This window comes from Emys orbicularis, chromosome 2 (assembly GCF_028017835.1).
Source record: "Emys orbicularis isolate rEmyOrb1 chromosome 2, rEmyOrb1.hap1, whole genome shotgun sequence".
In the NCBI taxonomy this organism is placed as follows: Eukaryota; Metazoa; Chordata; order Testudines; family Emydidae; genus Emys; species Emys orbicularis.
The window spans coordinates 146555596-146582656 of NC_088684.1; the positions used below are offsets into that span (position 1 = coordinate 146555596).

General features: G+C 47.0%; 1 protein-coding gene across 1 annotated transcript in view; it reads left to right on the top strand.

The window, feature by feature from the left end:
- The window catches only part of OGDH (oxoglutarate dehydrogenase), a 107783-nt gene that overhangs the window by 19993 nt on the left and 60729 nt on the right, over positions 1 to 27061 (top strand). The window contains exon 3 of the mRNA XM_065399731.1: positions 20046 to 20234. Coding sequence (XP_065255803.1) covers positions 20046 to 20234 — 189 coding nt within the window. The remainder of the gene's footprint in view (positions 1 to 20045; positions 20235 to 27061) is intronic.

A 27061-nucleotide genomic window follows, 5' to 3' on the forward strand; every position in this document is an offset into this window, starting at 1 on the left:
CCCTTTACAATCAAATGAAGTTGTGATGATGAAAGCTAAGGATCCCAGCTTTCCAATGTACTGGACCGTTTAACGCCTGATCTCCTAAACGATCAGACTAAGACAGTAGATGGCCATCGAGGTCTCTAGGTGGTCATTGGTTCCTAAGTCTACCGGTGCATGTTTTGCTCCAATCAGACAGTTGGATCAGAGTAACTTTCAGATCCTATCCGTTTTTCGTCTGGCTCCTCTTGAACAGGATGTGACTGACTAGCAAACACTTAATTCCTGATAGCAGTGATGATACAAGGTCTGTGTTTCTCTGTAGATCAGGTATGAGAGCAGTCAGCCATGGACAGCTGGGAATCAAATTGTTGAGGAGACCATCTGAAAGAAAACAGAGGTCCGTAAAGTGGCCTTCACTGACTGTAGTAGGGAAAGATGCACTTTCCCTTACATATTATATACATGCTGTTAGAGACGGATCCAACTCTGTGTGCTTCAGTGGTTCCTAATCACCAATCTAGATTTTAATACGGTGTCCATTTTGTGATATCCGAGGAATGATACCTGGCCTAGTACTGATCATGCCCCAGTAACTGGCACGGACTTTCTCCTGTGCGTTAGTGAGCCTCTGTATAGTGCCTGTATGCTGCTAGCCTGCTGCATTCCATGGGCACCGAAACCCACAGTGGAGTGTGAGCTCTTTCCAACCAGAGCTCTCACTCATCGGGAGAGTGTGTGGAGTTGTCTGGATGCTGTTGGTGAGATGTTGCTGAGCAACTGGGCTAGTAAGGGATCTGCTTATGAAATTGTATTTGTGCTGTGAGTTTAGTTCAGACTATTCACAACCACAAAATGGCACATTATTCTCGTTATGAGAACATTCATAGAATCATAGACTTTAAGGTCAGAAGGGACCATTATAAAATCATCTAGTCTGACCTCCTGCATGACGCAGGCCACAGAATCTCACCCACCCTCTCCTGTATCAAACCCCTAATCTATGTCTGAGCTATTGAAGTCCTCAAATTGTGGTGTAAAAACTTGAAGGTGCAGAGAATCCTCAAGCAAGTGACCCTTGCCCCATGCTGCAGAGGAAGGCAAAAAAACCCCAGGGCCTCTGCCAATCTGCCAAAATTCCTTCCCAACCCCAAATATTGCGATCAGTTAAACCCTGAGCATGTGGGCAAGACTCACCAGCCAAACACCCAGGAAAGAATTCTCTATAGTAACTCAGATCCCACCCCATCTAATATCCCATCACAGGCAATTGGGCATATTTACCACTAATAGTCAAAGATCAATTAATTGCCAATTACCATCCCCTCCATAGACTTATCAAGCTTAGTCCTGAAGCCAGATATGTCTTTTGCCCCCACTGTTCCCTTTGGAAGGCTGTTCCAGAACTTCACTCCTCTGCTGGTTAGAAACCTTTTGAATCTCCTTTCATAAGACAGGTTTTCCATTCCTCGGATCATCCTAGTAGCCCTTCTCTGTACCTGTTCCAGTTTGAATTCATCCTTCTTAAACATGGGAGACCAGAACTGCACACACTATTCCAGATGAGGTCTCACCAGTGCCTTGTATAACCGTACTAACACCTCCTTATCTCTACTGGAAATACCTCGCCTGATGCATCCCAAGATAGCATTAGCTTTTTTCTTGGCCATATCACATTGGCGGCTCAACCAATACTCTGAAGTCCTTCTCCTCTTCTGTTACTTCCAACTGATGCATCCCCATTTTATAACAAAAATTCTTGTTGTTAATCCCTAAATGCATGACCTTGCACTTCTTACTATTAAATTTCATCCTATTACTATTACTCCAGTTTACAAGGTCATCCAGATCTTCCTGTATGATATCCCGGTCCTTCTCTGTATTGGCAATCATAGAATATCAGGGTTGGAAGGGACCTCAGGAGGTCATCTAGTCCAACCCCCTGCTCGAAGCAGGACCAATCCCCTGATCACCATGAGTTTTCAAAGATAATGGCCAATGGCTCTGCAATCACATTCGCCAACTCCTTTAGGACCCTCGGATGCAGCGCATCCGGCCCCATGGACTTGTGCTCGTCCAGCTTTTCTAAATAGTCCTGAACCACTTCTTTCTCCACAAAGTGCTGGTCACCTCCTCCCCATACTGTGCTGCCCAGTGCAGTAGTCTGGGAGCTGACTTAGCCCAGGGCCCTGCGGCCCATAAAGCCCCTGTGTTCCGGGTGGACCTGCCTGCCGGGGGGGGTGTGGCTCCCAGAATCGCGGCCATGGGGGCGGTGCCATGCTTTGCAGAGCCACCTGCCCACCCCTTGCACCAAACGGGAGCTGCCCCAGGTAAGTACTCTGCACCTCCTGCCTGCCCCAGCCCTGAGCCTCCTTCCGCACCCTAACTCCCTCCCAGACTCTGCACCCCCACCCCTTACCCAGGGGTAAGCCAGGGGCACCTCCCCACCACAGTATAGTACAGTATATGATGCCTTTTGTCTGCCCCAAAAAAACTTCCTTGGAACCTAACCCCCCGCATTTACATTACATCTTATGGGGAAAATTGGATTCATTTAACGTCGTTTCACTTAAAGTTGCATTTTTCAGGAACATAACTACAACATTAAGTGAGGAGTTACTGTAAATTCAAATCTGTATGCCCACTCTTGCAGAAAATCCTGTTGATGGCTTTCTTGACTCTCTCTTGTCCACATCCTTGCCCCCACCCTATGGACATGGCTAGGCAGAACTTTCTAAGTTGTGTTAGATACAATTGGGCTGTGTCCCGTTGTTGCTTTTGTATCTAATGGACATTACTTATGCACTCAGCAGGATTAAACCCAAGGATAAAATCCTTGCTCCACTGAGATCTATGATGTGGTGTAGGGGCAGGATTTCATGCACATGTTATAATGGAGGTAATGTAAGCATGTATATATGAACTACTGTAGAAATATCAGACTATTTCTGGCTCCATGGAGGTGGAGAGCAAAGCTAGCCAGGCAAATTTGATTTGTTTTTTGGACAGAATCACAAAAGCGGTAGATGTGTCACTTGGGTTCTAGCCCAAGCAATTTGATACAACATCTCAGTCTTAATTGCAATATTAATTCAAATTGGCTTAAATATAGAAGTGTCACGTGGCATCGAAACTGGCCAAAGGACCGTAAACATAAGGGACTGAGCAGGAAAGCATTTGAAGATACTGAACTGGAAGGTGTCACAAATTCTGGTGAGGACAAAGAGGAATACAGGCACCTAGGCAGAAAAGTGTATTTGCATTTTCCCCCCTAATATTTGCATCTGAACTACTGATTCCAGTGGAGGGAGAAATTTAAGCAGTAATAGCTGAAAGAATCCTAGGGGCGACAATATCTGTGCACTGCAGGAGCAATAAAAAGGGAATTCAGTTTTGGCCTGCATATGTAGAGGTAAAAAAAGCCTCTGATAAAGACCTGGTGATGATGATAGTAGCTAGTCATTGGGTGAAAGACTAAGATCTCTAATGCCTTACAAACTGACAGGTTTCAGAGTAGCAGCCGTGTTAGTCTGTATCCACAAAAAGAACAGGAGTACTTGTGGCACCTTAGAGACTAACAAATTTATTAGAGCATAAGCTTTCATGGGCTATCCGAAGAAATGGGTTGTAGCCCACGAAAGCTTATGCTCTAATAAATTTGTTAGTCTCTAAGGTGCCACAAGTACTCCTGTTCTTTTTGCCTTACAAACTGGATCAGAAAGGAAATCAGTTTTCAACATGGGAAGAGTCTGATAGCAGGGTGCTGCATTGATGCATGGCAGGAACAGGGGTATCAGTACATACATTTTGATCTGTAAAAGCAAAACTTGCAGATGATGCAATTTATTACTTACCTAATTTCTTCAGGAGGACTTAACATGGGCACCACGGTAGCTGTTGAGATACAGTGCAGGCAAGTGCAAAGTCATTAAATTACTCATACCCACATGATGGGTTCCAAACTAACTGTAACCATTCAGAGTAGTAGCCGTGTTAGTCTGTATCCGCAAAAAGAACTTGTGGCACCTTAAAGACTAACATTTAATTGAGCATAAGCTTTCATGGGCTACAGCCCACTTCATCAGATGCATAGAATGGAACATATAGTAAGAACACACACACACACACTATGAAAAGGTGGAAGTTGCCATACCAACTCTAAGAGGCTAATTAATTAAGATGAGCTATTATCAGTAGGAGGAAAAAAACTTTTGTAGCGATAATCAAGATGGCCCATTTCAGACAGTTGACAAAAAGGTGTGAGGATACTTAACATGGGGAAATAGATTCAATTTGTGTAATGACCCAGCCACTCCCAGTCTCTATTCAAGCCAAAGTTAATGGTATCTAGTTCGCATATTAATTCAAGTTCAGTAGTTTCTTGTTGGAGTCTATTTTTGAAGCTTTTCTGTTGCAAAATTGCCACCTTTAAGTCTATTACTGAGTGACCAGAGAGGTTGAAGTGTTCTCCTACTGGTTTTTGAATGTTATGATTCCTGATGTCAGATTTGTGTCCATTTATTCTTTTGCGTAGAGACTGTCCGGTTTGGCCAATGTACATGGCAGAGCGCCATTCCTGGCACATGATGGCATATATCACATTGGTAGATGTGCGGGAGATTAAGCCCCTGATGGCGTGGCTGATGTGATTAGGTCCTATGATGGTGTCACTTGAATAGATATGTTGGCATCGGGCTTTGTTTCAAGGATAGGTTCCTGGGTTAGTGTTTTTGGTGTGTGGTTGCTGGTGAGTATTTGCTTCAGGTTGGAGGGCTGTCTGTAAGAGAGGACTGGTCTGTCTCCCAAGATCTATGAGAGTGAGGGATCATCTTTCAGGATAGGTTGTAGATCTTTGATGCGCTGGAGAGGTTTTAGTTGGGGGCTGAAGGTGACGGCTAGTGGCGTTCTGTTATTTTCTATGTTGGGCCTGTCCTGTAGTAGGTGACTTCTGGGTACTCTTCTGGCTCTGTCAATCTGTTTCCTCACTTCAGCAGGTGGGTATTGTAGTTTTAAGAATGCTTGATAGAGATCTTGTAGGTGTTTGTCTCTGTCTGAGGGATTGGAGCAAATGCGGTTGTATCTTAGAGCTTGGCTGTAGACAATGGATCGTGTGTTGTGTCCTGGACGGAAGCTGGAGGCATGTAGGTCAGTAGGTTTCCAGTATAGGGTGGTGTTTATGTGACTATTGCTTATTAGTACAGTAGTGTCCAGGAAATGGACCGCTTGTGTGGATTGGTCTAGGCTGAGGTTGATGGTGGGATGGAAATTGTTGAAATCATGGTGGAATTCCTCAAGGGCTTCTTTTCCATGGGTCCAGATGATGATGTCCTCAATGTAGTGCAAGTAGAGTAGGGGTGTTAAGGGACGAGAGCTAAGGAAGCGTTCTTCTAAGTCAGCCATAAAAATGTTGGCATACTGTGGGGCCATGCAGGTACCCATAGCAGTGCCGCTGACTTGAAGGTATATATTGTCCCCAAATATGAAATAGTTGTGGTTGAGGACAAAGTCACAAAGTTCAGCCACCAGGTTTGCCGTGACATTATCGGGGATACTGTTCCTGATAGCTTGTAGTCCATCTTTGTGTGGAATATTGGTGTAGAGGGCTTCTACATCCATAGTGGCCAGGAGGTGTTTTCTGGAAGATCACCGATGGATTGTAGTTTCCTCAGGAAGTCAGTGGTGTCTTGAAGATAGCTGGAAGTGCTGGTAGCGTAGGGCCTGAGGAGAGAGTCCACATAACCAGGCAATCCTGCTGTTAGGGTGCCAGTGCCTGAGATTTGGGGACAATATATACCTTCAAGTCAGCGGCACTGCTATGGGTACCCGCATGGCCCCACAGTATGCCAACATTTTTATGGCTGACTTAGAACAACGCTTCCTTAGCTCTCGTCCCCTATGGAAAGACGAAGACGAACTGGTTATCTTCTCTCTGCCACTCCTTACTTTATAAACTCCTGTCAGGTCAGTTGGGTGATCCTATTTACTCTTTCTCACAAGAACAAAGGGATGCCCAATAAAATTCAAAGGTAACAATGTTTCTTACTTATTTTAAACTTGTTGCACACAGTACATAACTAATGCGTGGAACTCGTAGTCACAAGATTAGTAAAGCTAATAGCTTTATAGGTCAGCTTCTAAGGGTTATTTATCAGTAAATGTCGATAAACACGATCACTGTACACACTCAAACTGGCAAATAATCAAAATTTACAGATAGGTAAAATAAGAAAAATGCTGCTTGAGAACTAATTAGTTTGATTTAAGGATACTTTGTTTATTTTGACATGTGATGTTGACCATTTGTGTTTTATTAGTTATGAAGCTTTAACTTTTTGTATCTCAATTTCACTGTCATTAAGTAATTATTTTCTGACTCTCCCCCCAAAAAAACATTTTTTTTGCCCAACTGAAAATTTAAATGGATAACAATTTTAAAAATGCTTTAAAAATAAATATTATCCATTGAAATGATTAAAAAAAAAATCAAATTATGCCAAGCGAATTTATAGATGTCTATTTTCATCCTATATGGTTTAGTTACTTGATAGTGGGGGTGGGGGGTAAGTGTGTGTGTTATGCCAGCATAGGCGCAGGGAGCAGAAGAGGCTGGATTGGAACAGGAGTTGCATCCTGGGAGGATAGAATGACCAGTGGGAAACTGGAGGCTAGATTGACTGTGTGAGCCTTGTGGCCTGGGGGTGATAGTGCAATGTAGGGAATTGATAGGTATGTGGGGTACTGCTAGCTGTGAGGTAAGGGAAATATGTGATACTGTTCTGGTTACTGATAGAGTGGGTGAAAGAGAGAAATGCAGCTATAGGGTTTCTAATAGGTAAATGTTCATGAGGGAAAACTTAAACATGCAGTTGTGGGAAGATGATCTTTAAAGTGGAGGTCTTGGTTCTCTTCTGCAAAGCAGATCATGTGTATTTGTGGGTCCCATAGTTAGTGAAAGGGATGCATGCTGATGACTACTCTTGTGGCTTGCTCCTATTAAAAGGTGCCCTTTTTCCTGCAGCTGACTGGTAAGCACTTGCCAACTAACTTGTTTGGCAGGAGGTTGCCAGTGATTAGTGATAGAATCAGCATACTGGGCATGTTCACAGCACTCCTGCTCACTGTATGACCTTGGCAAGTCACTCAAATCTCTTCTTTTCCCGCTGGTAAAAGAGCTTCGTGATCTGTGGATGAAAAAGCATTATACGAGTGCTGGTCTAAATGCACAAATTGTACCACTTGAATTATGCCCTTCCGTTGCTGCAGGAAGTGTCTATATGGTATTATGATGCTATAGCTGCAGAGCCATTGCTGTACCCCAGCAGCACCTGTAGCCTAGGTGTGGCCTCAGTAAAAACTCGTATACCCCTAATAGAAATAATGCCAATACAAAATCCTTGTGTAAGCCGTGTTGTACAATAGTGCCTTGAAATCTCGGTAAGGGTTGGGTCCCCATTGTGCAAGGTGCTGTGTAAACCATGTTTGTGCCCTGAAGAGGTTGCATTCCAAATACTAGTCTGGAATAATCAAATACAGCTGCTTTATACACTTGGGATGGAGATTTGAAACTGGTGACAGTAGCATACCATGGCTGACATCCTAGCTACATTAAGGTTGATGGCAGAACTCCCATTCAGTGGAGCTAGGATACTACCTTCCAACTTGGCTAGCCTTGTTTTGCCTATCCAAAGCTAATACGGAAGCAGAAGATACTTGTCCCTGTGTAGTTCTTCACAAGCATATATGAACCACAAGAGATCAGGGGCCTGCTGAAGTCAATTTTGCCACTGACTTCAATGGAGCCGGATTTCACCCCAGATCTTCAAAATAGGATAAACTTTGAAGCTATATCTACACTTGAAACAGTACAGTGGCACAGATGCAACATTGCAGCTGCACTGCTATAGCACTTCAGTGTAGACACTACCTATGCTGATGGGAGGGTTTCTCCAGTTGGTGGAGGTAATTTACCTCCCCAAGAGGCGGTAGCTAGGTTGATGGAAGAATTCTTATTTGACCCAGTACTGCGTAAATTGGGAGTTAACTCAGCTTAATTTACCCAGGGTGTGGATTTTTTTGCACCCCTGGGCGATGTAGCTGGGTCAACCTAACTTTTTAGTGTAGACCAGGGGTTCCCAAACTTAGTTCGCGGCTTGTTCAGGGTAAGCCCCTGGCAGGCCGCGAGATGCTTTGTTTACCTGAGCGTCCGCAGGTACTGCCGCTCGCAGATCCCAGCGGCCGTGGTTCACTGTTCCTGGCCAATGGGAACTGCGGGAAGCGGTGGCCCGGCCCTCGCCGCTTCCTGCAGCTCCTATTGGCCCGGAACAGCAAACTGCGGCCACTGGGAGCTGCGAGCGGCCGTACCTGCGGACACTCAGGTAAACAAAGCATCTCGTGGCCCGCCAGGGGTCTACCCTGAACAAGCCGCGAACCAAGTATGGGAACGCCTGGTGTAGACCAGGCCTTAATTGTACGTACTTGTATTACTCAGAACAAGCTTGTAGTGGAGAAAGGGTGGCTATGAAAACTAATGAGAACTGACAGCTACCCCACAAGTCAAAGGTCATCTGTTGTAAATTGGACGCACACTACTGTAGTTGCTGTGTTTCACTAATGAACAATAGCAGTCCCAAAGCTCTGAACTTGCCATTGTTTCCCATGCAGAGTACAAAGCTAGCTTTTATTAAGCAGTAAGCACTGCCTGGTTTGAAGTCTATAATGAGCACTTCTTGAGGGTGCTTGCATGCTTTTAGGAGTCAATCCAATTATAAGCGTAATAGTTGCACAGGGAGGGAATAGCCACAACTAATTAGTGCTGGGGGCCTTCAATTATCTGAGCAGAGACCCTGTCTCCCTTTGTACAGATCCTAGCACAGGAGTACCCGAGTCCTGATCAAGGTTTCTGGGCACTATTGTAATTATCACAAATCCCCCTTGCGATACACATGATCCAACCAGCAAGTGGCCGTACAGATGTAAAAAGGGGGTCCCAACTTCACTGATGGAAATAGGAGCCTCTGGGGACAGAATGGCATATCCTAATGGGCACCAGAGTAAGCTTCTCACTAAAACCAACCAAAATCTGATCCAGTAGTTACTGAAAGGGAAAGACGGCATTCTGTGTGCGCACTGTGGAAGTGTCTAATGACTCCCTAGTTAACGTTGTGCTGTGACTTGCTTTCCAAGCAGAACTAACATCCCTCTCTCGGACAAATAGTTGAAGTTAGTTTCCAAGCTTGACACCATAACCCTGTGAAGGGCAGCTGAAACTTTCCATAATGGTTTGCCAAGATATTAGCATATAAAGGGCTTCCTAACACTGCAGTTCTTGTCCTCTGAGCACAAACTCAGCAGTGCCTAGCTCAGGGATCGGCAACCTTTCAGCAGTGCTGTGCCGAGTCTTCATTTATTCACTCTAATGTAAGGTTTCGCGCGCCAGTAATACATTTTAATGTTTTTAGAAGGTCTCTTTCTAGAAGTCTATAATATATAACTAAACTATTGTTGTATGTAAAGTAAATAAGGTTTTTAAAATGTTTAAGAAGCTTCATTTAAAATTAAAATGCAGAGCCCCCCGGACCAGTGGCCAGGACCCAGGCAGTGTGAGTGCCACTGAAAATCAGCTCGCGTGCCGCCTTTGGCATGCGTGCCATAGGTTGCCTACCCCTGGCCTAGCTACTCAAATGCCAGTGCCTGGGTGCAGGCACCTTAGTTTCCCCCTACTCTGCAGCCTTGACTCTGACACGTCCGGCAACAGCAGTGCCAGTGGAGTATCTTAGCATTGGCTGCCCCTGCTCCCTGGCTCACAAAGCCAGTGAAGCCCTTAGGGCGCAGTGTCAGGAGAGTCCTTTAAGCATGATGCAGAGAAACTGAGCTCTTCCATAGCCCCTGTCCATACCCAAAATCTCTTCTCCACCACACAGCTATTTCCCCTAACACTCCTGCTTACCACCACCCTGTTATGTTTCCACTGGCACACTACGCAGCAGCTTTCTCGAGAGCCAAGACGGGTGAGCTGCAACTCCCACCTGTTCATGCTCTCTGTATGTGTGTGTATATATATCTCCTCAATATATGGTTCACTCTATATGCATCCGAAGAAGTGGGTTGTAGCCCACGAAAGCTTATGCTCTAATAAATTTGTTAGTCTCTAAGGTGCCACAAGTACTCCTGTTATTCATACGTGGAGTAGTTTTTTGAGAGGGGAAATCTAGGGGAGGGGGGGGCATTCGGCTGTAGGGAGTCAGTGGTGGGGGGAGGAGATGATCAAGGATATGTGGAAGAGGTATGGAGGAACAGGGCTACGTAGGGGGAGCACTGCCAAAAGGTGGGGCTTCAGCTGCAAGGAAAGAAGTGAAAGGGAGAGGAGGTATGTTTTTATATGCTTAGTAAGGTATCCTCAAAGGGCTCCACTCTCTCTGCGGGGTGCTGGTTATTAGGAAGGCTTTTGGGGAGGTCTGTTTCTGACATTTTTGAGAGTAATGAACTCTGCCCTGCTTCTAAAGCATGAGAAGCAAAAACTGAAATAGACTAATTCAGGTAAAATAAAAATGTCCAGGCTTCCAGATGTTTAGATGAATAATGTTCTCTTGACATGTGGTAGCTACATCTAACTTACCCTTAATGATCCATATTAAGGGTTCTGGTGGTGTTATGAATAAACAAGCTCTCAAACCTGGAAGTGGGCAAAGGAAGACTTATTTGGAGGGAGTACAGTACCTACTAGTAGCTTTGTCTGTAATTCCAGTACAGCAAGTGTGTATCAGAATTGCTCTGGGCTCAGTTAGCCAAAACAAGTAAGAGCAGGAGGGAAAGAAAAAGGAGTTTTGGCAATGATAATTCTTATGTACCATCGTCCTCAGGTGCACAGATCTTCTGTTTGCCAAGGTGGGTGCTGCTCAAAAAGCTAGAGCACTCGTGCAAACCAGTTCTTCCCACCACTGTAGTAGCAAGGTTTAGAATTGCATTTATCTTCACTCATTTGAGCAATGCTTGGAACATGGTAATGAGTACAAAGGAAGGTCAGAGGAGGGAAACCTGATTAGACTAATTACATGCTGCAGTTGACCTTCAGCATCTGCTGAAGTAAAAGTCAAAGTACATCGTCCTATGATAAGCGAAGATAGCACTTGGGAGGAGGATATTTAGTCATTTTCAAAAACATCTGTGCAATATAAAGATTTCCAAAGGGCAGAACAAATGCAGCCCCCAGACTCCATTAATCCTCACAGTGCTCCATGTTCTCAAATCTCCTGGTTTTGTTGGCTGTGCCAAAGTTGGAAGCAACACAATAATCATCAACTTCTATAACTTTGTTTATAACCCCAACTTCAAATACATCAAATTAGCAGTCCTTAGCGAGGGCAAAGCCTGTGGTAAGTTTGAAATATTCGGGAGTTATCCAGTGCGATAAAGTACCTGGAAAAACATGCCTGAGTGTGTGCCACAGTTTGGAAATGGCTGAATGAAATATTGTCTAATTTACTTTTACTTTCAGCCTAATGGGTAACTTGAAGGCTCAGGCACCAGGGGCTAGTGATCATGGGCGCCAACTTCTGCTCCCGCCGGTGGGTGCTCAACCCTCCTCTGCCCCCGGCCCTGCCCCCATTCCACCCCCTTCCCCAAGTCCCCACCCCTGCTCCGTCTCCACCCTAACCCCATTCCACCCCCTTCCCCAAGTCCCCGCCCCCACCCTGCCTCTTTCCCACCTCCTCCCTTGAGCGCGCTGTGCCCCCGCTCCTCCCCCTCCCTCCCAGAGCGCCGCCAAACAGCTGTTTGGCGGCGGGCAGAAGTGCTGGGCGAGAGGGGGAGGAGCAGGAATGCAGCGTGCCCAAGGGAGGAGGTGGGGGTAGCTTGGCTGCCGGTGGGTGCGGATCACCCGCTAATTTTTCCCCGTGGGTGCTCCAGCCACGGAGCACCCATGCAGTCAGCGCCTATGCTAGTGATAACCATAACTGTGGTAGTGTCATGTGAGCTAGGCTATATGTAGGGCTCTTTGTTTTCAGTTTCTATTTAATTTTTTCCAAGAAATTCATCAGTGTTTGTTTATTACCGCAACAACAAAAACAGGTGAAAATCTGTGCAAAAAGCTATTAATAATTTTTCTGGGTAAATATCTGGGTTTATTTTGGTAGATGGAAAGACGGGGGGGGGGAAATGTATTCAGTAAATTAATGCTTTGAATTTCGTTCATCAATGTGGTTTGCTGCAGAACTAAAACAGAACTCAAAACACAATGCTACCTCTGAGTTTAAGAAAACAATATCTCTCTAATCACCAAATACAACTTTTCATTTGAATAAACAGTTGACTGTTGTAGACACAGAACTATTAGTCTGTAAGTATGTACATACACTCAACTTCATCCTTTTCTCCTGTTTTTGTGTTTTAAAACTTTCAAATATTTCCTTGTTCTGAAACACATTCTGATACAGATTTTCATTTTCTTCCTATTTTAGTGTGTCAGATCTTTAAACCATTATCTGCTAATAGCTTGAAATGTGTATGTGGTGGGTGTGAGATTCATCAGTACTTCAGAGCTTGCGTGCATACCTGTTTGTTGTGTGTATCTTCTAGACTAACAAATTGCCTTACTTCAACAGGCAGCTTTGCATATACCCACAGACTAATGTATTTTCCTAATAAAACAAGTTATTTTTCATATATTTGAATGATACAAAAGTAGGGTGAAAATCAGAAAAAAATGAATAATATTTTTTGTAAAATAGTTCCGAGCTGCTGCGGGGGGACCCTGGACTTCAGCCCCCACAGATGGTGGGGGCCCCTGGAGCTCCCAGCTGGCCCTCGCAGCTGCTCAGCAGTTCCCCATTTTGTCATGAATATTTTTAGTAAAAGTCAGGGACAGGTCACTGGCTTCTGTGAATTTTTTTATTTTTTATTTTATTTTTTTTATTGTCCCTGACCTGTCGTGAAATCTTAACCTTAGCTATAAGTGAGCATTGATGAACTTGTCAAGTTTAGAGGTGTGATGGAGGAGAATCAACCAGCATGTTTCAGGATGCATACTGACTCCAACCCAGGATAGCATAGCTTTTTCTCCCCTCCCCAACCCCAAAAGAATGTAACACTGTGTGTTTAGGTGAGTTGCATTGGTTTCCCCGTCTTCTGAATCAGGTGCTAGAAACTGGATGAGAGAGACTGGGGGGGGGGGGGGGGGGGGATAGCTCAGTGGTTTGAGCATTGGCCTGCTAAACCCAGGGTTGTGAGTTCAATCCTTGATGGGACCATTTAGGGGTCTGGGGATTGGACCTGCTCTGAGCAGGGGGTTGGACTAGATGACCTCCTGATGTCCCTTCCAACCCTGATATTCTATGATTCTAAAAAACAGGATGGCACTGTTGCTGAAATGGGTTCCTTGTTAGTACTTCTGGTTGTCATTCAGCTTTAGCCCATCAAAGAGATATTTGTGGCTTATAAGTTTGATGGTAAATATAACTCCTTGTTGCAGGATTTATCTAAAAGACTGTTTTGGTGCTGAAAGACCTGTATGAGATGGAGAGAGATTGTTATAGTTGAACAAAAAGATTCCTCATGCGGATGAGTGAAGAACTGAGATTCAGTGTGATCTCTGAAGGCTTTTCATTTTTGTTTATCATACCTCTAGCATTTGTTTGAACACAGTAATTTGTGGTGGTCTGTCACTGAACAGCTGTTGCTCAGTTAGGCAAGGAAAAGAACAGGTGGACAGGCTGGAGCACTGCTGGGCATTTGATCCTGCGTATGATACATGGAGAGCAAAAGTTACTTTCTACATTTGCTTTGAGGAAGAAGCTACTGCTTTTGTATGTTTAAATGTTATAACCCTTGTTTTGCCTAGTGGATAAAGCAATGGACTGAGACTTGGGGTTCCTGTTCCCTGCTGGGTGATCTTGGGCAAGTCATATGAACTCTGTGCCTCAGTTCCCCCTTCTGTAAAATAGGGATAATGATGCTGACCTCCTTTGAGGTGCTTTAAGATCTATGATGAAAAAGCAATATCTAAGAGCTAATAATGTTAGAGTACCAGATCGGGGAAGGGGGGGTGTTTAAGTTGCTCATGTCCACCTATGTGGTTGTTCTCCTAACCTTTGAGCCCCTGAATGGGAAGATCAATTTGACATCCCATGTCTGAGACCCAGCAATTGGCAACTCCTCCTTAAACCTGACAAAAGCCAAAGCCACCAGAGTCTTCATCCTGCTCTGAGTCCCACATTTAAATCTGTCTTGAGAAATCTGGCAGCAGCAGCACAGGATACTGTCAACTGAGGAGGAAATCTCTTTGGTGCAGTCTCCCCATTTCTCAATCCCCTTCCCAGACCTTTCTTTGGTCTCGAAATTCAGGCTTTTCTAATCTGTAGGAAAGCAAAGCACAGAGGCAAACTCCCTCCCATCACAAGCAGCATTAATTATCTCTTCAGATTCTTAAACCACACCCACCATCATAATGTCTGAGCCATTGCGGTGTCTAAAAGAGTCCTGCAGCGTTCCACAGCACTGCTGTGATGAAGACAGGTATTGATTAAACGTGTTTGCTTTGTTTCAGAATCCTTGTACCTAGCACTGCTATGCCAAGTAGCTGTCAGACCAGAGTGAGGCTTATCAGGATAGGTATGGAGAATAGACATAGGTATTAGACTGCAAAAGTTCATCAGATTTGTACAGCACCATGGCTTTTAAATCCAAAGAAAAGAAATGGGTAGGGTATATGTTTCTGCTCAGTCAGCATTGCAGACCCAGGCTAGTGTGTGGCTAATTTGGTATTGTTCCACATTAGTTACTAGAAGTGTCAGAATGGGCACTGTGACACAAAGGGTTCCACAGAAAAGCCTTGATTTAAGAATCTTCCTCTGTCTCATAGCCCTACCTCCTTTTTACACTGGGTCCCTTTTTTGTGCTCTGACTAGTCTGATGCCTGATGAACATGATTAAAATACAGAGAGAACACTTTGGCACCAGGATCAATAAGTGATTTTTTTAAAAACCACAGCTTATTTTCCTGCATTGTGACCTCTTTCTAAATTTATCACCTTGTGGAGCCATGTGAATGGTAGTCTGTAAATCAGAACTGCTGGAAATAGCTTCCCATTACCATGTGATCTGCCAACACTGCAGCAGCTCTGCTCTGAACACCAGTCCCTGGAAAACACCTGCTAGCAGAGAAGAGCCTATTCTGCTTTCTGCAGAGCCTCTGTGTGCGTGTGTGCGCGCGCGTTCTGGCTTCCAGTAGTACTCGCTATTTCCTGACACCTGTAAACTCAGTTTTTTCTGACACTTGAACAGAAAAGGCACTGAAATGGATCTGAAGGCTGTCCTAGTCTTAGCCAAAATTATGTTCAATACTTTAAGTGCTGTGGTGGATAAGATGTACCCCTATAAAAGCTACTGCATGTTGTAGCAAGGTCTGCGTGGTAGCATTTCACATCTCCTTTTCGAACCTGACCTTTAGCGTTGCCCTCCTTTCTCTGCTTTCATTTGAGGATTAATTTCAAAGCTCCTTGCAAACTTCTCACAAATGCCCCATGTGCAGGGAGATGCTATGTATGTTTCAGAGGTGAAGAGAGGAAATCACAGAGAAGGGAAGTGACTAGCCAGTGGTAACACAGCACGTCAGTGTAGTGTCAGCAAAGGGGCACAGAACTCATGACTCCAGCACTGTAACCACGAGACTGTATTTTCTAAGAATAGCAAGAGCTGACATTACGGAACTATTTCTTAGTTATCAGAGGGGTAGCCGTGTTAGTCTGGATCTGTAAAAAGCAACAAAGAGTCCTGTGGCACCTTCTAGACTAACAGACGTATTGGAGCATAAGCTTTCGTGAGTGAATACCCACTTCATCAGACACATGTATTTCTTAGTTCTTCCCTTTTATCTTACAGGAGTTTCTTCCTTATAAACTTCCCATCCTTGTTAATACTGGTTCATAGACTTCAAGGCCAGAAGGGACCATTATGCACATGTAATCTGTTCAGTTTAGTGCTCCCAGTGTTGCTAACACCAGTTAACGTGGACAGGCCACCAGTTGCTGCACGTGGTTTTTTAACAGTGTGTTATGGCTAATCAATATGATGCTCAAAATGCTGGGAGCAGCCTGTCTACACTGCAGTGAAGTGGGCTGTGTTGGTACTGAATAGGCCATGTACAACTTGGGACAGCTGGATGGTAGGAATTTGAGCTTGTGTGTAAACCAACGAAGGGCCATCCATTGAGACAAGCTTTTGGTCACTCCTCTGTAAAATACAGATATGCTTGCAATAACCTTGTGATACAGTCACCCTCAGCCATTAGTTTGGTTTTCTTTCTAGCATAGGGTGTGAGGGCTAGCATTTGAAAATGCTGGTTGCCTTTAAAAGTAACAAAACCATTTGAACAGAAACTTGACAGTCTGAGCGGGGCAGAGAGCTGACACTAGAGGATGGGACCTCCTCTGACTTCTAGGTCACTGGTTCAAAGCACAGTAGTGACCAAAGCCCTCATGAATGGATGGCTCTTTGTTGGCTGTTGTAAAACAAGTTGACCTTCCTACCATGCAACTGTCCCAAATTGTACATGGCCTTATATCTAGGTACCTATGTGGCCTACTTCCCTGCAGTATCTGAGTGCATCATTAGCAGCCTCCAAAGAGAGAACTAGGATTAGATGAGTCATGCAGGCCCATCTATCCCTTCACTCTTGGAGGTGCCCCACCAGGTCAGGATCGAGATACCTTCACAGAGCAGCCTGTGTGAGGCAGCTTGAATGACTGCTGCTTGCAGTTCATCTGTATAGAGCTGGGAACTCCAGAGTTCTTCTCCCATTCCTGCCTCTGAATTGCTGTTTGGCCTTGGCCAAGTGGTGTGCGGACCTGCTTTCTTGAGGTGCTCTGCACCCAAAAAATCAGACTCTTACCCTCAGGACTCCGTTTCTTCATCTGTAAAATGGGGGCAGTGCTTATGTGCCGCCTTCACTGGAGCAGGATTGAGGATCAATGAGCTAATGTGTGTGCTCAGAGCTGTCTGCAGTGGTGGTGTAGCTGTGTCAATTCCAGGATACTAGAGAGACAAGGTGGGTGAAATAAAATCTTTTATTGGAGCAACTTCAGTTGGTGACGACAAGCTTTTGAGCTATAGAGTTCTTCAAAAGCTTGTCTCTTTCGTCAACAGAAGTTGCTCCAATAAAAGATTTTACCTCACTAACTTTGTGGTTAGTACTGTCGCTCCACCACACTCCCACATCCAGAGCTTTTAGGGGGGCAGGGGAGCTGAAGTGGGGGATGACTTAAAATTCCTCCCTCCCGCCAGGTTTTGAACCTTAAATCCGTAAAGAACGGGTTAAATGTAGTAAACTTCATTCCAATCTCTACCCCTGTGCATGGAAATATCCTCCTGAGTGCTTTGGCTCTACCATTCATTCCTTCTATACGCCTGCTACTTCCATGTTACTCACAAGTGAATTGTCCTATTGAAAATATATATATATGTGCATATAGTTTATATACTCATACCAGAGTATAGTAATCGTGTAACCTTATTACTGTAACCCTTCTCCTTTCTCATGCTAATTCTATCTGGTGTGTTGTATGGTCTCTCATTTTGTCACAGATCTTAAGTACTCTTGGGGCAGGGACCTTGTCAATGCCATCTCTTGCCCTCTCCACTTTCTGTGAATTGTACACACAATTACCTTAAATATGTTGTGGAGGGGGGATTTGTCCCAGTCATGCAATGTGTGCCATTCGTGTGGAGCTGTGTTGGGGAAAAAAATCTATGAATTCATTAATTGCTAAATGTTAGCAAGTCTGCATTGTTAATGTTTAAAATCTTTAATTGTGTGCTTGGCCTCTAGGGTGGGGCATAGTCATGAGGCAGCTGTGTGTCTTCCTCCCCCAACGCCTTAAAATTCATCACTGTTGGCTGCCACGAAGGTAACAAGAGTGTAGACTCTGTTATCTCTGGGTTTGGCTCTGGTGTGACTGCCACTGGAGTACTGTGTCCAGTTCTGGTGTCAAAATTCAAGGATGTTGATCAATTGGAGAGGGTTTGGAGAAGAGCCATGAGAATGATTAAAGGATTGGAAAACCTGCCTTGGACTGAAAGAGTCAAAGAACTCAATCTCTTTAGCTTAACAAAGAGAAGGTTAAGAGGTGACTTAAGCGGTCTGTAAGCACTTGCATGGGGAACAGAAATTGGATAATAGAGGTGTGATGGGTTGGATGCCCTGGGATGTCACCTGGTGTGCTGAGCTGACTATTCTGCCAGCCTGGGCCCCCTTTTTACCTGGTCTTGCTGGGCTGGGCTCCCCAGCCTTTTCCAGCCCAGCACACAGGCAGGGCCACACCCACCTGCACAGAGAGACAGAGATCCGCTCTGAAAAGGCTCAGCTTAAGGGGCTTGCCACAGAACCCAGATGTCCACCACCCCTTGGAGTACAAACTCAAAATAATATGAAATTCGCCTCTTCTCTCAATGGGGAGGAGGGTATGCACAACTTCTCCCATCCCCGCGCCCCAGTTAGAAATCACATAAATTGGGTTATATTGTAAACTAGAAATAAATTTATTAACTATAACAGGTATATTTTAAGTAGTTAAGGAGGTAGCAGACAGAACAAGGCAGATTATGAAGAAAATAAACCAGAGCATGCAAACTAAGCTTAATACACTAAAGAAACTGGTTACATGTAAGTTCTGATTCTAATAATCTTCACAGGCCAGACGCCCTTCCAGCCTGGGTCCAGTTCTTCCCCCAGTTCAGTCTTAGTTGTTTCCTGCATTCATCTTGGGTGGGGTAGCAGGGTAGAACTCACAACCTGGATTACCTTGCTCCCCACGTCTTTTGTTTCCTAGTGTGACCCCTGTCCCCCAGCTTCTCGTGGAAAAGTACAGAATTCGAGATGGGTTCCAGTGTCAGGTAACATGGTCACATGTCTCTGTAGCGCCCCTGTAGCCATTCTTCACAGGCTGACCCACCCAGTCACAGGAAGACTAAGCTCTTTTACAGTCCATTGTCTCTTGCTGATGGGCCATCACGGGCATTTTCATTGTTGTACCTGAAGTGTTAGCAGGGGGCGTCATTCAAAGTAACACAGTTGAAATATAGATACGTAGTCAATATTTCTAATTTCAGAGACAGACATGATACGTGCATACAAATAGGATAATCCTATTCAGTAAATCATCACCTATCCAATGATACCTTACAAGGCCCATCTTGCTTAAAGTACATCTTAGTTATGTCCTATTCCTATCACAAGCATATTTTCATAAAGAATATGGAGTATAATGTCACGAGGGCTCTTCAATGTGGCAGGGAAAAAGTATAACAGAATCCAATGGCTGAAAGTTGAAGCTAGACCAATTCGAACTGGAAATAAGGCACACATTTTTAACCATCAGGGTAATTGCTCGTTGGAACAACTTGCCAAATTGTGGTGGATTCTGCTTCAATGGAAAATTTGTAAATCCAGTTTGGACGTCTTTCTAAAAGCTATGCTCTAGTTCGTGCACAGCAATTGGACTTGCAGCAGGAATTAATTCAGGACAGTCGTCTGGCCTGTTTTATGCAGGGGATCAGACTACACAACCACAACGGTGCCTTCTGGCCGTCAAATCTGACTCTCCGGCTGCTGTCAGTGTGTGTAGCTGTGTGAAATGGCAACTGTGAATAAGTGGGAGATTTTAGGCTACTGGGAGCCTGTCTACACTTGAAACACTACAGTGGCACAGCTGCAGCTGTGCTGCTATAGCTCTTTAGTGTAGACACTACCCATGCCGGCAGGAGGGGGTTCTCCTGTTGGTGTAGTTAGGGCACCACTTCCCTCTCCTCTGACCCCCCAAGAGGAAGTAGCTAAGTTGATAGAAGAATTTTTCCAGAAACCTAGCCCTGTTTACACCAGAGGTTAGGTTGGCTTAACTAATCATTAAGGGGTGTGTTGATTTTTCATACCCCTGAGCGATGTAGCTGGGTCGACCTAACTTTTGAATGTAGATCAGTCCTAATGCTAGTGTAGACAAGGTCTGGGATGGAGTTTAATGCTTTTGAATGTTTGTGCAATGGATCTATCACTCTGCTCTTTGCTTTTGTCTCCTTAGTCATGGGACATATTCTTTCGCAATGCCAATGCTGGAGCTGCTCCAGGTACTGCTTACCAAAGCCCCCCTCCACTGAGCACCAGCCTGTCTGCACTGACGCAAGCACAGTCCCTGGTTCAAGCACAGCCGAATGTAGATAAACTAGTGGACGACCATCTTGCAGTGCAATCTCTTATCAGGGCATATCAGGTAAGAACACTTTTTTGTGTGGTGGTGGTGAATGGATACCAGTCTTCAGTTCAGGCTTTGCTCCTTTTTAAAGACACGGGGACTGATTCTTGACTGCCAGCAGCTTGTATAGTCATTGCCACTTGCCTTGCACTGGTGTCAATGCCTCCTAGACAAAGGGCAGCGTAATGAAGAATCAGCCCTGTTACTATTCAGGTTGTTGCCTGAAGTCACATGCAGAATTTTGGTGACTGGGTAAGCAAACTGCATGCTGTGTCACTTTTCTGAACTACCGGTGGAACTAAACCGTTTACCCTGGGGTGCTGGAAACATGGTTCTGGCTGTTCTGTGTTGTATTTACATGGTAAGTATAGCTTAAGAATGTTTCCTTGCTGTTGTGTGTGTAAAATCTACCTAATTTTAACTGCAAGCCACTGATCTATTGGGAGGATGTATTAGCTGACACTTCCTAGATAATAGGAGAGCCAAAACCATTGTTTTTACCCAAATAAAGTGATTATTACAGCTAAGCTAGTTATTAACCCCATCCCATCAACTGCAAAACAAGAGACATACCTTTGCCCACCCCTGACTGTTGGTGGATAATTAGTTTCTAGAATTAATTTCTTAACAATAATGCCTCTCCCACTTCATTCCTAGCTTAAAACGTGCCGCTGTGCAACAACTCTGTCTCCAGTGTTCCAACACACTTCCAGGATTAATCCCTGATATCCTAAAATAAAAATGCAGGATACATTTCTCATCTGCAGTTAGGAAGAGGCCATGCTGTCGTTGGCTACTTAAATACATTTAAATATGCTGGCTGAAACATTCGGATCAATACAAAGCTTGATGCCAAAAATCAACCCGTCAAGGGGAGCAGGCGTCCTTTCTTGGAGAGAACCTCTATAAACTATGGAATCTACGCTGCTTCTGATTTCCTTGCAGAGGCTGTTTTTTCTCAAGATGCTCTCAAATTTACCCTTTTTTGTGGTTTAGTGGTTTCCTATGCTGCTGCTGAGGGTGGTTCATATATTTTTAATTGCTCTCCACTTTGTCAGGCCTGTGATCTTTATTGTGGACAAGTCTCTCACGATTTATACACTTCAAAAAGAAAGTAATCTCATCTGATCATCCCCTCAACTCCACACACATTGTACCATCCCCTTTATTAGCGGCCCCGTAGCAGGTTTGCAAAACTGCTAATTACCATTCAGAACTCTTTATTCTTAACTCATGTCTCACCATCTCTCAGCTGCTGTCTGGCGCTGCTGCTAAGGAAGAGCTCCCATGAGAAGTTGGGATCACTCCAGGCATTGTAGGGGTGTCATCATATTTGGAACTGTTGCCTAAGAAACTGGGTCAAGCCTATACTTTCATAAAGGCTAAGTTTGTTTTCCCAGCCCCTGAATGCAAACCTTGTTACCTGAACTGTCTCCCCACTGGGAGAGCTGAAATGAGCTCCGTTAATACAGCTGTTGTTCCAGCATGATCGCTGTTGAGCGACATTGTGGTGCCTCTGCTTCTACCCCTCCTGCTGCAGAGCTGTCTCTCCTCTGCAGGACTCTAGGCCTTGCATGCTCATGGAACAAGAGGTCAAGTTTGCAGTATTTAGCTCATACCCTGCTTGGTAATGCATAGGCACTGGTTCTAGGCCAAAAGTCAGGCCGTCGCTCAAGGTCAAGTTGAAATCTGCTGTAGATGGTCTTGGATCTCATCTCTGATTGTATGGCAGAATCATCCACTTCACTCTACTTCCCTCAGTACCAATGCTAATTTATGTTAGCAGCTAAACCCAATGTCTGCCCATTCTTGGTTTGTAGAATAAGCAGGCAAACCAACGAGAAAAATACTTGGATTTTAGTTGTGTATACGTAGTCCAGCCTGAGGTTATTGTGAGTTTTGTTTTGTTTTCTAAATCCAATTACTGGTGCATATCAAATCCCCATTTCTTCCTTTTCTCTCCCTGCCACAGCCTTTGAAATGGCAGAATAAGAGTGTCCACACAGTGAGTTATACTGGTAGAACTATTCTAGTAAAGTAGTGCCAGGATATCTTTTCCATGTAGAGAAGCCCTTAAAGAAAGGACTACAGAGCCTGGCAGATAAAGCAGATGTTTGTGACATATGGCCTCTTTAAAAGCACCAGGCAATTACCATCTTAAAAACTGGATTGAACTGGAATATCTCCAAATTAATTATAGGGGAAGAAGAAACTGCTGAGTTTCATAGTGGCAGGAATGGTGGTTTCTTCTTTGAGTGATTTGCTCATGTGTATTCCACAGTAGGTGTGCGTGCTCGCCACATGCACCAGTGCCAGAAGTTTTTCCCCTAGCAGTACCCGTGGCGGGAGTGCCCCCAGTGACCTCTGGAGGGGCGCCTCTCCCCACCCTCAGTTCCTTCTTGCCACCAGTGAAGGTGCGTTGGAACTGCTTAGCTCCAGCCTTGCTGCAGCTTGTCCCCAGAACTGTTCGTTCAGCAGTTCCTGTAGTCAGTTTAGTTTTCAGTGAAGTTTAGTTAGTGAGCCTGGGCCAGGGCATGCCCCGGGATTTAAGTCGTGCGGCTCTTGTAGGCATTCTATGCCAAGGAGTGACCCAACACAGACTGTCTGCGCTGCTTGGGAGAAACCCAGATCAGCGAAAGGTGCAAGATCTGCAAGTCATTCAAGCCCTGGACCAAAAAAGAAAGGGACATTAGACTCTGGGCTATCCTGATGGAGTCGGTGCTGGCCCCGACCGCGGCACGCTGCTCTGATCCGGTATCCGGCACCGCAGCGTTAGTACACGGAGACCCTCCGGTATCTTCGACTAGTCGCCACTGCTCCCCTTCCACGGGGCATGCCAACAGGACCAGAAAGACTCCCTCTTTGCAACGGCACCGAGTGAAGTCTGGGACAGAGGCAAGGCCCATGTCGGGTAGTCCTCGGTCCCCATCGGGCGCTAGGCCTCCAACTCATGCGGAGTGGAGTAGTCCGGCTCCTTGGGAGCAGGCCTCTCTGGATGTCCGGATGCCATCTACGCCCGAAGCCCTCCAGGCGGCTAAGGACGTCGTGTCCATGCCGGTGCTGGGAGCACCACCGATGTCGGCCCCATGCTCCAGAGGCAAGGTGCCGCTGGGGTCGCCGCCGGCCCGGTCTCAGTCGAGGGAACGTTCCCGACACCACTCACCGCCCAGTGACGGTTCAGGGCTTAGTCCATGTGGATCGCCCTCGACGCCGGCTAGACTGTCTGGATAGGTGCCATCCGATCAGGACTCCCGGCACCACTCGTCTTCACGGAGCGAGCACAGACGGGACTGCGGCGGACGTCGCCAACGGTCCTCGTCTCGAAGGCGGTACCGCAGTCGGTCGCGGCATGACCATCGACGCCGTTCCGGCTCGGAATCCCGCTCAAAGTCTCCGCCAAGGCACCGTAGCTCCGGGCGTCTATCGCCGGCTCCTCGCCATCGCGGGTCCACCTGTCAAGACCGCTCGCGGAGCAGCTACTACCGTCAGTGCCGTTCTCCCACCTTGAGGTTGCGGTCCCATGGTCAACATAGATCCCGGCACCGCTGCCACTCCCGGTCCGGAGGCAGCAGCGTGTCGTACACCAGCCCTACCTCCGCTCACAGTCGCCCGTCTACAGGCCAGGCTAGCCAGCCTGATCGGCCGGCCCTGCCGGTGCCTCAGCAAGTGCAGTGGCACCATGCATCGTGGCCAGCCCAGTGGTACCAGTGGGCACCCTGGCCTTTGGCGCAGCCCACGGTGGGGGCACTCTCGATGGCTGGGGCATCAGAAGCACTATCGGCCTCCATCCCTAAACCGCCGAGGAAAGAGTCGATGGGATCCACTTTCTCGGTGCCGTGCCTGGAGTCCGACCAGGTGGTGGATCCTCTGGTGCCGGCCAACACCCAAAGCACCGCACCGGCCTCCTCGCCCTGTCTGGAGGAGCTCATTGTGGCCCTGCCCCCCTCCGTCCCGCAGAAGTACTACCGGGCCCATCAAGAATTACTAAAAAGGGTGGCAGCGAGACTCCATCTCCAGGCAGAGGAAATGGAGGAGCCCTCAGACTCTTTGTTCAATGTTCTGTCCCCCTTGGCACCAGGCATGGTGGCCTTGCCGCTCCACGAAGGGATGGCGAGAATTTCAAGTGCCCTGTGGCAAACACCAGCCTCGTTGGCTCCCATCTCTAAGAAGGCGGAGCGCAAGTACTTTGTACCCACTAAAGGGCACAAGTATTTGTATACCCACCCATACCTTGGTGGTCGAGTCGGTCAACCACAGGGAGTGACGGACAGCCAGCCCCGACCCCAAAGAACAAAGACTCTTGGAGGCTGGATGCTTTCGGGAGAAATATTTATTCGTCGTCAAGCTTCCAGCTGAGAGTAGCAAACCATCAGGCTCTCCTGGGTCGCTAGGACTTTAATCTCTGGGGATCCCTCCCCAAGTTCGAGGACTCCCTCTGGGAGCGCGATAGAAAGGAGTTTAAGGCGCTCATGGAGGAAGGGGCAGCTGCCACAAGGGCGTCTCTGCAGGCCGCTTCGGATGCAGCGGACACGGCCGCACGGTCCATGGCCTCAGCGGTGTCCATGAGATGGGCGTCCTGGCTTCTGCTCTCTGGGCTATCCAGCGAAGCGCAGTCATCGATGCAGGATCTCCTTTTGACTGGGAAGGGGCTGCTCGCAGAGGAAACGGACACAAGGTTGCATGAACGAGGCCCAGGGTCTGGAGGGTCGCGCGGGAGTCTGTCCCTGCTCTGGCAAAACCCAAGTTCAAGCCACAGCAGGCTCTCGCCCAGGCCGCCCTCCCAAAATACGAGGCCGCCCATAAGAAGCAACGGGACTATAAGAAACACCCGCAAAGACCATACCGGCCTGCCCCCCAGCCTGGGTCCTCTAAGGGCAAGCAGGTGGGTAAAAGGCGGTTTTGATGGGACGCTCGGTGGTACCCTGCTAGTTTTCTGCAGGGATCCACCCCCAATAAAGCTCCCTTTTTCCAATCGGTTGTGTGCGTTCCGGAATGGTCGCGGTTCACCTCGGATCGTTGGGTCCTCAATACCATCTCCCGAGGTTACACCCTCCAGTTTACCTCCGACCCGCCCAACCGCCCCACTTGGGGGACCCATCTCACGAGGCTCTGCTCGAGCAGGAGGTCGGGAGGCTCCTGGAACTAGGAGTGATAGAAGCGGTGCCCAAGTTGTTCCTGGGCAAGGGGTATTACTCCGGGTATGTCCTTATCCCGAAGGCCAAAGGGGGGCTCAGACCCATACTGGACCTGCAAGGTCTGAACCAGTACTTGGTAAAACTCAAGTTTGACATGGTTTTCCTGGCCTCCATCATCCCCTCCCTGGATCCCGGGGATCGGTATGCAGCCCTCGATCTACAGACTTTTTCATTAGGAGGGTGGTGAAGCACTGGAATGGGTTACCTAGGGAGGTGGTGGAGTCTCCTTCCTTAGAGGTTTTTAAGGTCAGGCTTGACAAAGCCCTGGCTGGGATGATTTAGTTGGGAATTGGTCCTGCTTTGAGCAGGGGGTTGGACTAGATGACCTCCTGAGGTCCCTTCCAACCCTATGATTCTATGACGCCTACTTCCACATCCATATATTCGAGGGGCACAGGCGCTTCCTCCGTTTTGTGGTGGGACAGAATCCCTACCAATTCACGATCCTCCCATTTGGTCTGTCCACTGCCCCCAGGATCTTTACAAAGTGCATGTCGGTAGTAGTGGCCTACCTCAGGGTCCAGATATTCCCCTATCTGGACGACTGGCTGGTCAAGGGCACCTCCCGCTTGCAGATGAGGGATCATGTGGCACTCCTCCTGTCCACATGCACCGCCCTGGGCCTATTGGTAAACAACACCAAGTCCACGTTAGTCCCGGTCCAATGCAGAGAGTTTATTGGGGCGCTCCTGGATGCAGCGTTGGCCAGGACCTCTCTCCTCTTCTCCTCCCCTCCCCCCAACAGGTTCGAGAACCTGAAAGGGCTCATCGACTCGATCGTAAGGTTCCCGGTGACGACAGCCAGGTCCTGCCTACAGCTGCTAGTTCACATGTCAACGTGCACGTATGTGGTCTGCCACGCCAGGCTCAGGATCAGGCCCCTCCGACTCTGGCTGGCCTCGCAGTTCTCCCAAGCCACGGACAGGTTGGACAAGGTCCTTACTGTGCCGAACTCGGTGACCGCCTCCCTACGGTGGTGGTCTACACCGAGCAACATGCTCCAGGGGGTCCCTTTCAGGGACAGGGCCCCGTCCATGGAGCTGGTGTCCGATGCATCGGACCTTGGCTGGGGAGCCCATGTGGGGAATTTTCAGACCCAAGGCCTGTGGTCTCCGCAAGACCTGACCCTTCACATAAACGTCAAGGAACTCAGGGCGGTGCGGCTGGCGTGTATGGCCTTCCGCTTGCACCTGAAGGGCAAGGTAGTCAGGGTTCTCACAGACAACATAGCCTTGATGTTCTATATCAACAGGCAAGGCAGGGCCCGATCCTCTGCCCTCTGCCACGAAGCCTTCAGTCTGTGGGACTTCTGTATAACCCACGACATCCACCTAAAAGCCTTTCACCTACCGGGCGCCCGGAACGTAAGGGCGGATCGCTTGAGCAGGGGCTTTTCCTCTCAGCACGAGTGGTCCCTACACCCAGAAGTGGCCCTCCAGCTTTTCCGGAGGTGGGGAACTCCCCAGGTGGACCGATTCGCGACCCGACAGAACCGACGATTCCCCCAGTTCTGCTCCAGGGGGTGCCTGGGGAGGGGCGCTATCTCTGATGCCTTTATCCTGCCCTGGTCTGGCCAACTCCTATATGCCTTCCTCCCCGTTCCCGCTGATCAGCAGGGTCCTAGAGAAAATAAAGACGGACAAGGCCAGG